This window comes from Nannospalax galili, unplaced genomic scaffold (genome assembly GCF_000622305.1).
Source record: "Nannospalax galili isolate Female #2095 unplaced genomic scaffold, S.galili_v1.0 scaffold1354, whole genome shotgun sequence".
NCBI classification, from domain to species: Eukaryota; Metazoa; Chordata; class Mammalia; order Rodentia; family Spalacidae; genus Nannospalax; species Nannospalax galili.
In genome coordinates this window covers 684,983-699,238 of record NW_008335784.1, presented here as the reverse complement: position 1 = coordinate 699,238, position 14,256 = coordinate 684,983, and the positions used below count along the sequence as shown (strand labels likewise).

Genomic DNA, 14,256 nt, shown 5'->3' with positions numbered 1-14,256 from the left:
TACATACAGAGGACTTGGTAAAGAACCAATTATTGTACTATTATTTATGAAAATAAAAAAACACAAGGGAAAACTGAATCCATGTCATTTGAAAGCTAAATATATTTTGAGATATTTTAAAAATGGAACTCCAGTTATTAGAGTGAAGTCATGAGTTCAATTTTGTAAGAAATTAAAATGTGTCTCTACATGTATAATTTGTATATTTTCACCCTGCACATACAAACAGAATTATCTAGAAGGTAACGTATGAATTTATTATGAGGGATCACTTTTAAAGAACTAACTCAAGGGAAGGGAGAGATTTTTATTTTTTGTAATTTTGTTTAAATTTTGTAAACCCACATTGGTTTCATAATATATATTAAAATATATTTTAAGATAGATAAATATTAGAGGCCTTTTAAGATAGATAAATATATTTTAGATAGAGGCCTTTCAGATAGAGGCCGGAGAGACGGCTCAGTGGTTAAGAACACTGGCTGCTCTTGTAGAGGACCAGGGTTCAGTTCCCAGCAACCAGACTGCAGCTAACGACCATCCCTAACTCTGGTTCCAGGTAATCTGGCGCCACCTTCTGGCCTCCACAGGCATTGCCCATACAGGTGCATCTAAATACATGCAGGTGAAACACTAATACATATAAAAAAATTTAAATGATAGAATACATGAAATTCAGTGCTGGGAGAGACTATGGAGGGTGCAGATAGGGGAGGGGATCTATATGATTAAGATGTATTGTGTGAAATGTAGAAAAATTATATACATTTGCTATACCTCCATATAAACGGGGCGGGGGAAGAGAGAGAGAGAGAGAGAGACAGACAGAGAGACAGAGAGACAGAGAGACAAAGAGAGTTTAGTTTTTGACAGAGTCTCCCTAGTCCCAGCCCACTTGGAAGTCACTATGCGGACCAGGCTGGTCTGGATCTCACAGGGATCTGCTTGCTTCTGCCTCCTGAGGGCTGAGGTTAAATACATAAGCCACCATGCCTGGCATTCAATAAATATATATTAAAATTTTTAATCTTTCTGGTAAGATACTAATAACAATATTGTTTGTCTATGGGTAAGTTACAGGAGAAACAGTGGAGTACTGCATACTTTAAGAGCAAACCTTATGGAAAAAGGAGTAATCAAGTGCAACTAGCATATTTTATTTATTGACCCCTTCTGTGGAAAAGATGCTGTCCTTCACAACATGGCATGTGCATGTTCTCTAAGCCTCAGAATAAACTTACAAGTTAGGTATTAGCTCAATAAGCGATAAGAAAAAGAGCTCAGGGCAATGAATGCTCAAAAGCCCAGCTTTAAGAATGGTAGTTACAAAGCTGGGATACATCCCCGCCATACTGCCTCACAAGGAAATGAGCCCCTGAGGTGGCGGGGGTTGGCAGAAGAAAGCCCTGGAACCTGAGATAACCAACCCAGTCACTTGTAGAATCCACATAAACTGAACATTTTGCTATGCTAGCAGAAGGTTGCAGCCTGGGTTTAGTTGAACTGTAGGGAGTGGTAGAGGAGGTGTCAAATACAAATCTGCTGTAAATAAGGAAGGGAAGTAGCTGGTGCAGGACTTAGAAACTAAGCATTAGAGTGGAAAGAATCCTAACTGCCCATTGGAACCCAAACACTACTTAAAGTCCTACAGAGCTTGAAGAAAGGCATGAAAGACCTTGAGAACCAGCAATCCTTCTCCTCCCCTGCAGACAGTGTCTGGGTGAGTATACAGACTGCAGGACGGAAGTGCATGATCATAGATGCCAGATGCTGAGGATCCGCTAGATGTCAGGAACTTTATTAAAGTAACAATCCTGAACCTGAGTAAGGAGGTGAATATGGTTATCCCCATTTTGTAGAAGAAACAGATTAAAGGAGGTAAAAAAGTTACCCACTCTACACAATGAGTGGTGGAAGGAAGCAATGACATTACTGTGACTTCCAATCTCATGCTCTCCTCATGACTCTAGCTGCCTATGGGAGGCATAACTGCATGATAAGGCCCAAAGCCCAGAGCCCAACAGTGGATAAGCAGTAGCTACTGGATGATATAGTCAAAGCTATATTTGTGACAAGCAAAGGTCTTGAGAAGTGGGAAAGAGCAGTATTTGGGACTTTGGGGAGGTGGGGTCTGGCTCTGGGGAAACAACTGCCAATGGGTTTGCCTTGCTTTTGTTTAAGTGGGAGAAGAACATCCAAATGCAGACAGTGAAAAATAAATTTCAGTTTGGAAGCTTGCCATGACTGGCTTGGCTTTGCCAATGGGATCTGATTAGTATTCTTGCGCTTTCATTAGCATCTGCAGGAAATACCCAAAAGACACAAAGCCAATTCTAGTGGCAGGGATTTAACATTTTATCCCAATTTCTCTGAGGCAGTTAAACCCTGATAAAATGCTGGCCAGGTATCTTTTCAATAACCATTGAGGCCTCAGCAAGCATACTGTTTATTCAAGCACCTTCAAATTCACCTCTGTCAAACCATGCCAGGGGAGAGCTGTGCCCCCTTGAAGAGTAAATCTCTACCATTGTTGCTGGGGTAGAGAACTGGGAGTGTTTTCCCAGCCATGGCTGGACCCAGGCCAAGGTTGTAAGTGCAAATCCCTTAACACGATCATCTGTAACTGCCCTTTGCTGACACAATCCCACCCCGGAGAGCAGCATTTTAACTGCATCCTTTGTTGTAGGTTTTCCATTTTAGGCAGAATTGATAGCAATACGAAGTATAAACATCCTCTGCCAGTCAGATTCAATGGTAGGTTCTTTAAGGAGCTGGGAAATCTTGGGGCCAGCAATAATATTTAGATTGAAACTCAGAACTCTCCCTTCACAGGATGAGGGCAATGGTGGTCAAGAAAGGAATTCCCCTCCCCATACTGAATTCTCCAGGACTATTTTGAGCTCAGTAAACCCCACAGCAAGTTTCTCAGTGGCACAAGATTAGGATTAACTCTTTAAAATGCCCCTGCATGCCAATCCAACCTGTTCATGTACAATTTTTCTTACAGCGCTATTTTTTAGCTTGTCTAATATCTTGCTTCTCCCCTTGTCAAAGGCTTAGGGGCACTTTTGCCCCACACTTTGAAACAGAACTTCCTAAGGCACTGGGAAAAGAATATTACAGAATAAGTTCTGGAAAGGTATTTGAAATTGTTATTTTAGCCATCATAAAAAGGTAGTTCAAGTATAATGCTCCATTAGGAGATAAAAATCAATGTTTCACATTAGTGAATATAGTAAATAAAATCTAAAGTATTTTTTTAAAACTCTGCCCCCCTCCCCCAGGAGCTGGGGAGATGGCTCAGTGGCTAAGAGCATTGCTGCTCATAAAGAAGACCTGGGTTCAATTCCCAGCACCCACATGGCCACTAACAACTGCCTATTAACTCCAGTTTCAGGGGACCCAATGCCCTCTTTTGGTCTCTGTGGGCATTGCACAACATGGCTGCACTTACCTACCTACAGGCAAATGCTCATACACATAAAAATAAATAAAAATCCCTCCAGAGTTGTGAATCTGGTGAGGTTTCTACCCCTTACTGTTTACTGAACAACAGAACCATTAGAATGTCACAGGAGAGGCCTAGAATGAGCCTAAAGCCTGAGGGAGAGAGATCTGGAAGTTTGTTCTCGGTCTGTGAATCCACCCTAACATGCACAGCTCTAGGGCAAAGATTTTCTATTTCTCCATAGTTCCTAGTGTTTATCTGTTTTGGGTCTATGAGGGAAAACATCTGCAAGGTGCTTGCTATGTTGAGAACTGTTGTAGAGGGCTTTAAAATGAATGACATACTTTCACCTAAGTTCTAAGCCTAAGTTTTTTAAAAAATGATCTTATTTTGAGGGACAGAGGAAACTGCCTAAGTTACGCTGAAAGGAATAAAAATTCAATGCTTTACAACTGCTAGTAGTCTCAAATCCACTGTGTAGCCTCCTGGCTTTTTGTAGAAAAATTAAGCTGAAAGGAATGTTTGTTTGCCCAGATAACTGAGATACACAGTTTAGCAGACCACTTTTCAAAACAAGCTGACCAGTACATTTTAGAAACCTATTTCTCTGGTTCTACTCGGTGGCACTTAAATATATCCATTTTACAGTCAGACTTCTTAGTAACCTTTGCGCTGAGAAGAGTTTTTTTAAAAAAGCTTTAGTGGAGTCTGAGAAGAGCTCAGCTGGCTTCAAGGTCCTATGCCATCACATCTGGGTTTGTTTACCCATTGTTTTTCTGTTTTCAGAGAGACCATTATTCTGCAATGTAAAAACCACCTTGAAAAACAGAGATAAGTGGTTTCTCAGCGGTCCACAGGGGTGTCATGTTTCCATGGTGATGAAACCAGCTCTTGATACTGGATTAACCAAGGTGATCCTGGGCTTCCTGCTTCCTCATTCCCAGTACCAGGGAGCCACACAGAATGGAAAAGGAGAGCCAGTGGTCAGTGGTATTCTGACAGCTGGACAGAGAACTGCCAAGAGGCTTGGGGACTGGTCTTGAAAGTCTGCCAATGCTACCCAGTGTTCATCATTTTGCCTAAGTGGTATTCTACTTTGAACAATACATTTAGAATAATTTAATTAAAAAGTTAAAAGCACCTTCCTTCACTCAGTTTCCATTGCCATCTGGCTAAAGTGGAGAAACCCGAAATCATGTTCTTAAAGTTCTTCTCTTCCTAGAAACTCCATGTCTAGTCCCACTTTTGCAATTCCCCCAAAACTGTACTAACAATTGTCTAGCTTAGCAATATAACTCCTGAACCTTCACGCACCAAGGTGGAAGTAACTCTGAACTCACAGCCTGAATAGGCCTGTGTTCTCTGTGTTTCATCTCTTGACTTCGGCCCTTCCCATGTCCTTGAGGAGCACGCTATGCTATAAATGTAACAGTAGTTCCCAAGCACAGAGTGCTGAGCTGAGCGTCATTTTGTACATTTGGAGTAAGAATATCTGCAGGAGGAACCTGAAATGGTTTTAATAAATTTACAAGTGCTGCCAGGTTTGGGAGTCAATGAAGCATGATTTTATGTCTATTTCTCTCTCTCTCTCTCCTCTCTCTCTCTCTCTCTCTCTCTTCCTCCCTCCCTCCCTCCCTCTGTCCATCCTTTATGGTAAACTCTATGTATGTGTGTCCCTTATGGGTATCCACATCCATTTAAGTGCACAGGGCATGTTTCAGCAGGATAATCAGATATATGCAAACACCTCTGGCTATGTTTCTTTAAGTGTGGAATTTCAGGTACTAGGCCAACCAAGTCTACCAGATCTAATTCTGTGGGGTATGGCCTGAGAATAGATAAACAAGTTCCCTTCCATCCTTGTAAAAGTGACTACACTACACAGGAAAAACACTGCTCTTTTAGGAGTCAAACTGGAATCCTTAAGGGACCAGGCAAGTCACTCTGAGGAACTAACAGACTGATGGGAAGGAGATCATAGGGAAGTGAAGTCCCACACAAAAAAGCAGCCACTCCTTCACCAGAGCAGTGTGTTGCTATTTTACATAATAGATGAAGATTCAGCGTTGTCAAAGTTTTGAATTTTTCCGAAGCTACAATAAGGAGAAATGGGCCTGAAGAGATGGCTCAGCGGTTAGGAACACTGGTTGCTCTTGCAGCACCCACATGGTGGCTAATAACCATCCTTAACTCCAGTTTCCAGGGGATCTGACACCTTCTTCCTACCTCAATGGGCACTGCATGACACAGGTACACTTACACACATGGAGGCATAACACTCATACACATAAAATGAAAATCAATATAAAAAATTAAAAACAAAGAAAGGAGAAATTTGGTTTCCCACAATTCAAGTAACTAGTAAACAACAGCAGCCACCATCTTGTGCCTTCTGTCTTTGGGGGTTTTACCCATGTACTTCAAATCTCTGGAACTTAGTGTTAGATGCCATGAGAAGCTTGACCAAGTGACTTCTCAGGACAATCATATAGTATTCTCTACAGAAAAACCTAGAGTACAGAATCACAGGGTTACAGGGTCCAATTGGATCATCTGAGCCACTGCTACCATTTAAAGTTAGGATCCCCCTTCTCCTGCTGACATCATCTTCCATCTGGGTCTCCTGCTTGTATTGCACATATCAATACTAGCCACTGAAAGCAGAAAGAGGGGTGTCTACCTTCATCCTCGCCAGTTCTCACAATCTATAGTGGATATCTGCCAAGTCTTGCTATTCGTTGTAGCCTGAAAGACATCACTTAGTCTAGGCAATGTTCTTCCAGCTTTTTCACTGTGAAAATAGCACTATACTGTCTCATGACCTGTCATCTTGATTGTAGAAAGAAAATCCCGGGACTAGAGAGATGGCTAGCCAGCTTGTTCTGCAAGTATGAGGACCTGAATTCAAATCCTGGAACCAACATTTAAAAGCTGGGCATGGCTGTGTGTACAACCCCAGCATTGAGGTGGATCTTGAGAGATCCCTGACCAACCAGCCTAGCTGAAATGGGGAACTCTGGGTTCCATAAAAGACACTGTCCCAGAGCAAGATGGAGGCGAATGAAAGAGGAAGACATGTCCTAGTCTCTTCATGTGTACAGAGGCATGCATACCTGCACACTCACATGCATGTACCACACACACACACACCACACATATGAAAACACATACATAGGCAAAAAAAAAAAAGAAAGAAAATCCTCCTGTGTGCTGAGGCCTGCTAACCCTCTGGCTGACAGCTGAGCTTACTTGGAAAAGCATAATTCATTAAAAATGAAATTCTACATCAAAGAGGATTTTAGACAGTGGCATGAAGTTCAGGACCATGGAATTGGCCTTAATCAAAACTTTAATGATGGATGGGGCAGGATCCTGTTCATACTGAATGGAAAACGGGGACTGAGAGACCAGCAAGTGGACAAATGGCTCTTGGGATCACATTTTCTAGTTCTTTTTGTCTAGGAATCCTTGAGTACAATGTCTGTCAGGAGCCATGAGTGGATCTGGAGAAACCCTCATCAAGCAACAGTTCCAGCAGCAGCAAGGGAGGACAGCTGAGCTGAGGACAGAGGCTGGAGCTTGAGATACCTCAGCAGGCTCTCTTCCAATGCCACAGCAATTGCAACTGAGTTTATGAAGAATCAGCACCCATGTGTGATATGCATAAAACCACAGTTGGAAATTTCTAGTTCCTCAACACAGTGTGTCAAACATCCACAGAATCTATCAGTTTGGCATCCCCAAAGAACTCAGAACATGAGAAATACACCAAAGCAATTATTAAGCTTCTCTTCATACCACTACTAAAAGAGAAAACACATTTATTAAACAAAACAATGGATTTTCGGGGTAAACTTATGTATTTTAACAATAAAACTTATGCCTAAGAACATTTCAGTGAAATATAAAAACAAACATTTTCTCTCCTTTCCAACAGTTTTTTTGTAAAGCCCCCGAGGAAGAGATGGAAAACAAAGAAAGCAAAGATCTGCTAGTCTGGAACTAAAGACCCAGCAAGACAATGGCTGGCTGCCATTTCACTCAAAAGATGGTGAACGCACAGCAAGCATATCAGTTTATTCGCTAAGCACCACATGAAGATGCAAACACCTCTAGGCCTCTCTAGACATTCTAGTTTGGGTGATAAATAAAGAAGGAAGCTCTTTAAAATGTCAAATTTGGAAAGGATATCACCCAGAAATAAGTGATGGGAATGTACAGGGATACAAACAATATGAATCAGGCTACAGAATCTTTGCTCAGCAGCATGGGAGATGGATGCACCTTCCTGGTCTTATCCGTTTAAGCCCACCTAGGTCTTCTTTGTAGTTCAATTTTTCGTAAAGTGGAAGATGTGCGTGTGTGTGTGTGTGTGTGTGTGTGTAATACAAGTGTGTGTGGGTCGCCTAGGCCACTGGTGCTTGTAGAGCTCTGGCTTGCATCTCTAGGCATGTAGAAGAGACTGGAAGCACAGGGTTAGATTGCTGCTGCCTGTCTTTCCCACCTATCTGCACAAGGGTTCAGTGCATTCATCAGATTCTTTTGAGCTGTGCCTTTCACAAGCTTTCTTTGTTCCACTCTTCCTGTATTGTGCAACTGCACCCAGCAGGTGGGCAAGAGTATGAATTTCAAACATGTGCTGTTAATATGCACAAATGTTGCTGCAAAGGAGGGAAAAATACACACTAATTGAATGCTGACTTTTTCTTATTCATAATGTCACAACTGTATTTTCTGTATCATGACATAGTTTATAAAACCATATGAAATCTTCAAGTGACTAAACCTACATTTTTTCAAACATTTGTTGTTCTTAAAAGTAATTTTTTTCTTGAGGCCGGGGAGATGGCTCAGCGGGTAAAAGTGCTTGCCTCGCTGCCTGATGGCCTGAGTCCGACTCCTGGAACCCATGTAAAAAGCTGGAAGTGGAAGCCTGAGAATCGGCTGCATGCTTGTGCGCCAGCTGGCCTGGAGTATACTGCGGCAGAAACAAGAGAGATCCTGCCTCAACAAGGAAGAAAGCGAGAACCAACTTCTGAAAACTGATCTCCACAGGTGCGCACGCACACTTATATACACACACACACACACACACACACACACACACATTCAATTTTTAAAAAAACAAAATAAAAAAAAATAATTATTTTCTTGTAAAAATTGTACAACAAAAATCATATATAGTAAGTACATGTCAACAACTAAAAAAAATACTGTGTTAGGTTTGGGGTATGAGCCCACAGTCCCCAAAATTTGGGAGGCCGAGGCAGGAGAATCATTCAAGCATAGAGTTCAAGATCAAAGTGGTCAACAAAGCAGGACCCCATTTCAGTCATAAGCCAGTTAATCAGCCATCAGTCATCAATCACTCAAACAATGGAGCATTCTCTTTTCCTTTGTCCTGGTCTTTCTGATCATCAGTACTGTTAAATCTGTAGTAACCTCATGCTCTAATGTTTCTTTGTAATTCCCTTTGGGATATCTTTCTCAGAAGGTCACTATTATTTCTATTTTGTAGACGTCATATAGACATGATAACAGCTTCTACTCTGCAAGGACTGTACTACTCAGGCATCATTAGACCACATCTAGTAAGTAAAGAAAATATATGATATAAGGCATTCATTATTGCTGCTTGAAACTGGATAGTTTTTCCACAAGGCAAACATTTCACTGTTTACTTATGTTGATCCATCCACCTGGAACACTCTTCCTTACCTCGGATGCCAGGGCCCCCCTACTTGGCTACTTAATTGTCTTTAGTTTTTGGTTGAGACAGTGCTTCTCCAGAAGTCAGCAGTAACTAGTCTCTCCCAAATCTATATTATGTGTACACTTCCAACATGTTCCAACCTATATCACATCTGCCCTATTCTCTGGCTGTATCTTGACGACACTTCATGAGAGTGAGGATCATGTCTATATGTACTACAATTGCAGCACCACAGGTAAGCACAATGCATAAAGGCACTCAATAGTTTTCTGTTGTATGTGAACTCAGCTTGATGGTGAATGGAGGAAAAGGTTTTCACATAGAGTGATCACTGCAGCCTGAGAGAGAAGCAGCAGCAGTTTGGGGGCCAGCTGGTAGTGAAGATGTAGAAATGGGCTGTGGCATCCTAAGAACTCAGAGTGGAAAGAGAGAGGGAGAGAGGGAGGGAGGGAAGGAGAGAGGGAGGGAGGGAAGGAGGGAGGGAAAAGATGCCTGAGGGAATGCACAGAGTTAACTTCTAGTCTATACATGTATGTGCATGCACCCCCATATAAACCTGAGCACTCACCACACAGACTTGCAGGAGAGAGAGAGAGAGAGAGAGAGAGAGAGAGAGAGAGAGAGAGGTGATCAGCTCCAGAGAAACCAGGTTTCACAAGGTCACCTAATGCTAGACTAGCAGAGCCAAATCCAGATTCATGAGCCTGGAATGTAGACACCAGCCCTGCAGCATGGAGAACAAGGGCCTGGGTGAACTGCACTAGCTATCCCACCAGACAGAGTGACTTAGAAACCAGCACAGCTCCTGGGGCCCAGTCTAGGAGCTTTGAGACCAGAACAAAACAAAGTGCAATTCAGGGCCTCTGCTGGATGGAGAGTCTAGTCTCACTCATGGACCCCAGGAGACTTACCAGACAGTTGGGATTTGTTGTGCATGTCTGGCAAAGCATGGAATTGAAGTGCTGGGGAAGAAACTGTGAGACTTTGGGCACAGATGATGGTAAATGAAAAGAAATGTTTTGATTTTCTATGGAAGCTGCATCATAGGAAGGGACAACTCCAGAACAGTATCTGACAGCATGGAAGGAATTAAGAGAGAGGGCTGTGCTGGGAATTTGAGTCTTATAAAGATCATCATTAGGACTCTCTGAAATGGAGCTTGACTGACCTGTAATAAGAAAGAAAACAAGTATCTATCAGTACAGTAAGTAGTTATATAACTCAGTGTTTGAAAAAAAAAAAGTTTTCTCTTTCATTCCCTTGTGTTACATACTTGTACATTGCTATAGCTAAATACTGACAGAAAAACACAGTGAATCATTTTTGTAATGACACACATCAATACACACATGACACATTAGCATTTGTGTATTATGAAAAGATATTTCAGAGAAGGAGCTTTTTGGGGTATGTATGTGGAGTGTGTGTGTGTGTGTGTGTGTGTGTGTGTGTGTGTCTGTGTGTGTGTGTGTGTATGTTTGGCTACCATCATACCAAATTAACCATTCCTACAGAGCAAGAATGTGAGAGAAAATAACTATAAATAAAATTTGGTTGATTTTTCTATCACTGAAGTGGGTGATATCATTATACATTTATACTATAGCTCTACACAGTTATTAGAAGACAAAAAATGTTTTAAATATTTATTATTTTATATGTATGCGTGTATCACCTGCACGTAGGTAAACGTACCTGTATCATGCAATGCCTGTGGAAGACAGAAGAGGATCCCCTGGAACTGGAATTACGGACAGTTGTTAGCTGCCATGTGGGTGTTCTTAACTGCTGAGCCATCTCTCCAGCCCAGAAGACAAAGATTTCTAAAAGCACATAATGTGGGGCTAGAGAGATGGCTCAGCAGTTAAGTGCACTGGCTGCTCTTGCAGAGGACCCGGGTTCAATTCCCAGCACCCACATGGTGGCTAACAACCATCCATAACTCCAGTTCCAGGGGATCCTATGCCCTCTTCTGACCTCTGTGGGCACTGCATGACACAGGTGCACCTACCTACATACAGACAATACACACATACACATAAAATAAAAATAATAAATAGATTTTAAAAACCATATGTTAAAAATGTAATGTCAAGTAACTTTTGGACATTATTACACATAATAATGAATGTAAAAGCAATTTTATGTCGACTAAATACAAATGGAATGTTTATGAACAAATTGAAGAAAATGTTTGCACAGATTTATGGGAAAGAACAGGAAAAGCAGGCTGATAAGCCTAAACATGTTGGTATCATAGATCAGGCTTAGAACACCACCTTGGAGCCTATCATGGCCATCTAACTTTTCTAGCCTTCAATTTCCTGACCTGGGTGGGGAAAGTGAAATTCAAAAGGCTTGACTGAAATTCTTCAGATTGTCTCTCAAAAATAACCTAGCAACACGCATTAAGAGCCATATATACAAAAGCTCTTGCCTATTGTCAGGGATATAGTAGAAGGAGAGAGTTAAAACAGAAAACCCAGTACGTGGGGAAGTATTTCTTATCACATGATGCATAAAAATATTTCTGCCTCAGGGCTGGAGAGATGGCTCAGTGGTGAAGAACACTGGCTGTTCTTGCAGAAGACCCAGGTTCAAATCCCAGCACCCACATGGCAGCTAACAACTGTCCATAGCTCCAGTTCCAGGGGATCCGATGGCCTCTTCTGTCCTCCTCAGGCATTGCACGACACGGGTGCACTTACCTTCATACAAACAATACACACATATGCACAAAATAAAAAATTAAAAATATTTTTTTTAATTAAAAAATATTTCTGTCTCAAAACTGGAAATGCTAACATAACAACTGGAAGATGCTGAGAAAACTACTCTCTAAATTGTTTGATTAAACAATTAAAATTATTAAAATGGTGATGAAGACTGTATAACAATAAAGTATACATGACATAGAGTAAAAAATTTAGGAGACAAAAATGGGATGGCCAACACTAGAGAAGATATACCTGATAAAATACATATATAAAAAGTAAACACTAATTAGCTTAGCCAGTTAGCAAAGGATCCACATTGCTTTTTAAACAGGAAATGATTAGGAGTATGGACTCACTGATCCTCCAGGTCTCCTGGGGTCCAAACATGGTCCTACTAAAATGGTATCTTCTTCCCCAGGGTGGTCTCTTTAGGTGATGTCATACCCCAAGACACTGAGGCACTGAAAAGCTGAACTCACTGCTATCAACACTGTTTTTACAGAATGTAAACAGTACTGTATGTAAAGAAATACCATTAGCAGGCATCTTCTGTGTCCTAAGCTCTATCTGATTTAATCTGGACCATTTTAATCATCCCATGTCACAATGAGCCATAGCCACTTTGAGTAGTTTAACTGTGGCTTGTCGTAACTTCTTTTTTCTATCCTCCTTCTCCTCTAGGTCAGGAGAAAGGTTTAAATAGACTACTGAAGTACCCAGAGGTTTACTTGATTGCAAAACCATGAAGGGCTATGTTGTATTTTTGGCACCTTCACTTTTGACTGTAGAAACCAACCCTAGGAACCTCGTTTGTCCCTGGGACTCCCACCAGAGCCCCATGAGTTCACATGGTCCTTCTGTTTTGCACTTAACACACTATGTAGACTAGTTTGCTTTTGTGCTCCTCTCTGTCACTGAGCTGCAAGATCTGTATGAACAAGAACTTCATCTCATTCATCCAAACTTCCCCATCTCTGAGACAGGAATATCATGCTGAGAACTAGGAGGCAGACTTAGAATTAGTGGGTAAAGCGAAGGTTACAGCCACTCCAGGAACAGGGGGATGCTAAGCGACAGCACAGTTCCTTGGCGGAAGATAGCAGAAGCGTTACCTAAGAGGGTCAGTCCTGCCACACAGTACTTGACACTCTGGCTAGAAGGTCCACATCTAATTGTTTTCTCAGTGGAGAGTAACCTTTAGGAGTCAAACTGGACCTGTGTTCTTTTTCCTCTGGCTCTATTATTTCCCATCTTCATATTTTTACAGGTATGTGAGAATGCCTACATTTGTACAGAATGTAACAGAAATACTTCTGGCAGGGATTGCATGTGGTTCAAATGAGCACCTACTGTGTGCCACTCATTCCTCTAGGCACTAGAAATACAGCCAGGAATAAACAGGAGCAAAAACTCCCTGCCATCCTGGAGTAGACATTATAATGGGAAAGAGGCAATAAACAGACCATACAAGCAAAAGACATTAGCCAGAGGTAAATACTATGAACAAAGAAGCAAAGACAGGAAAGTGGCAAATAAATTAATACGCTGCACGTTCAGCAGTCATCAGCACCGAATTAACATTAGCACAGTCAGTTCTTTATATCTGCTTCTCACCTGGAGATCCAACCAACCAAGAACCTAAAATATTAAAAATAAAAACAACCACACTGTGCCTGTAGCAAATATGGACACTCTTTTTCCTCACCATCGTTCCTTAAACAATGTAATGTAAAACTATGTGTATTCATTTACATTATATCAGTTCTTATAAGCAACCCACAGAAGATTTAAAGTACGTACACAGGAGGTACCAAGGCTATATGCAAAAGATATGCAGTTTTACAGAGGGGACTTGTGAATCTGCAGAGCGAGTGAGTGTCTGCAGAGTGGCCCAGCAAAAGATATGCAGTTTTACAGAGGGGACTTGTGAATCTGCAGAGCGAGTGTCTGCAGAGTGGCCCGGAGTCCTTCCTCCGTGGAAAGTGAGGGGGTTACTATACTTCTTTTCCCTTTAGATTTCATTTATATAATTGTGTTGGATGGCTTTGCACATCAATTTGACACACCTGGGAAGAGGGATCTTCAACTGGAGAATTCCTCTATTAGATTGGCCTGTGGCATTTTCTTGATTGTTGAGTGATGTGGAAGGGCCCAGCCCAATGTAGGTGGTGCCACCCCTGTGCAGGTGCTCTTAGGTTGTGTAAGAAAGCAGGCTGATAATCAGCTAGAGGAGCAAGCTGGGAAGCAGCATTCCTCTGTGGTCTCTACTTCAGCTCCTGCCTCCAGGGTCCTGCCTTGGCTTCCCTTGATGACAGACTGTGAGCTGCAGCCAAATAAACCCTTTCCTCCCCAAGTTGCTTTTGGTCAGTACTTTATCT

At 41.7% G+C, this 14,256-nt stretch overlaps 1 protein-coding gene across 1 annotated transcript in view; it reads right to left on the bottom strand.

Annotated features, from left to right (window-relative positions):
- Nucleotides 1-6,847: 6,847 nt before the first annotated feature.
- Nucleotides 6,848-14,256, bottom strand: part of Sohlh2 (spermatogenesis and oogenesis specific basic helix-loop-helix 2) — a 54,972-nt gene continuing 47,563 nt past the window's right edge. Inside the window, exons 10-11 of the mRNA XM_029562251.1 lie at nt 10,073-10,329; nt 6,848-8,426 (exon numbers count right to left, since the gene is read on the bottom strand). Coding sequence (XP_029418111.1) covers nt 8,262-8,426; nt 10,073-10,329 — 422 coding nt within the window. The 3' untranslated portion in view covers nt 6,848-8,261. The remainder of the gene's footprint in view (nt 8,427-10,072; nt 10,330-14,256) is intronic.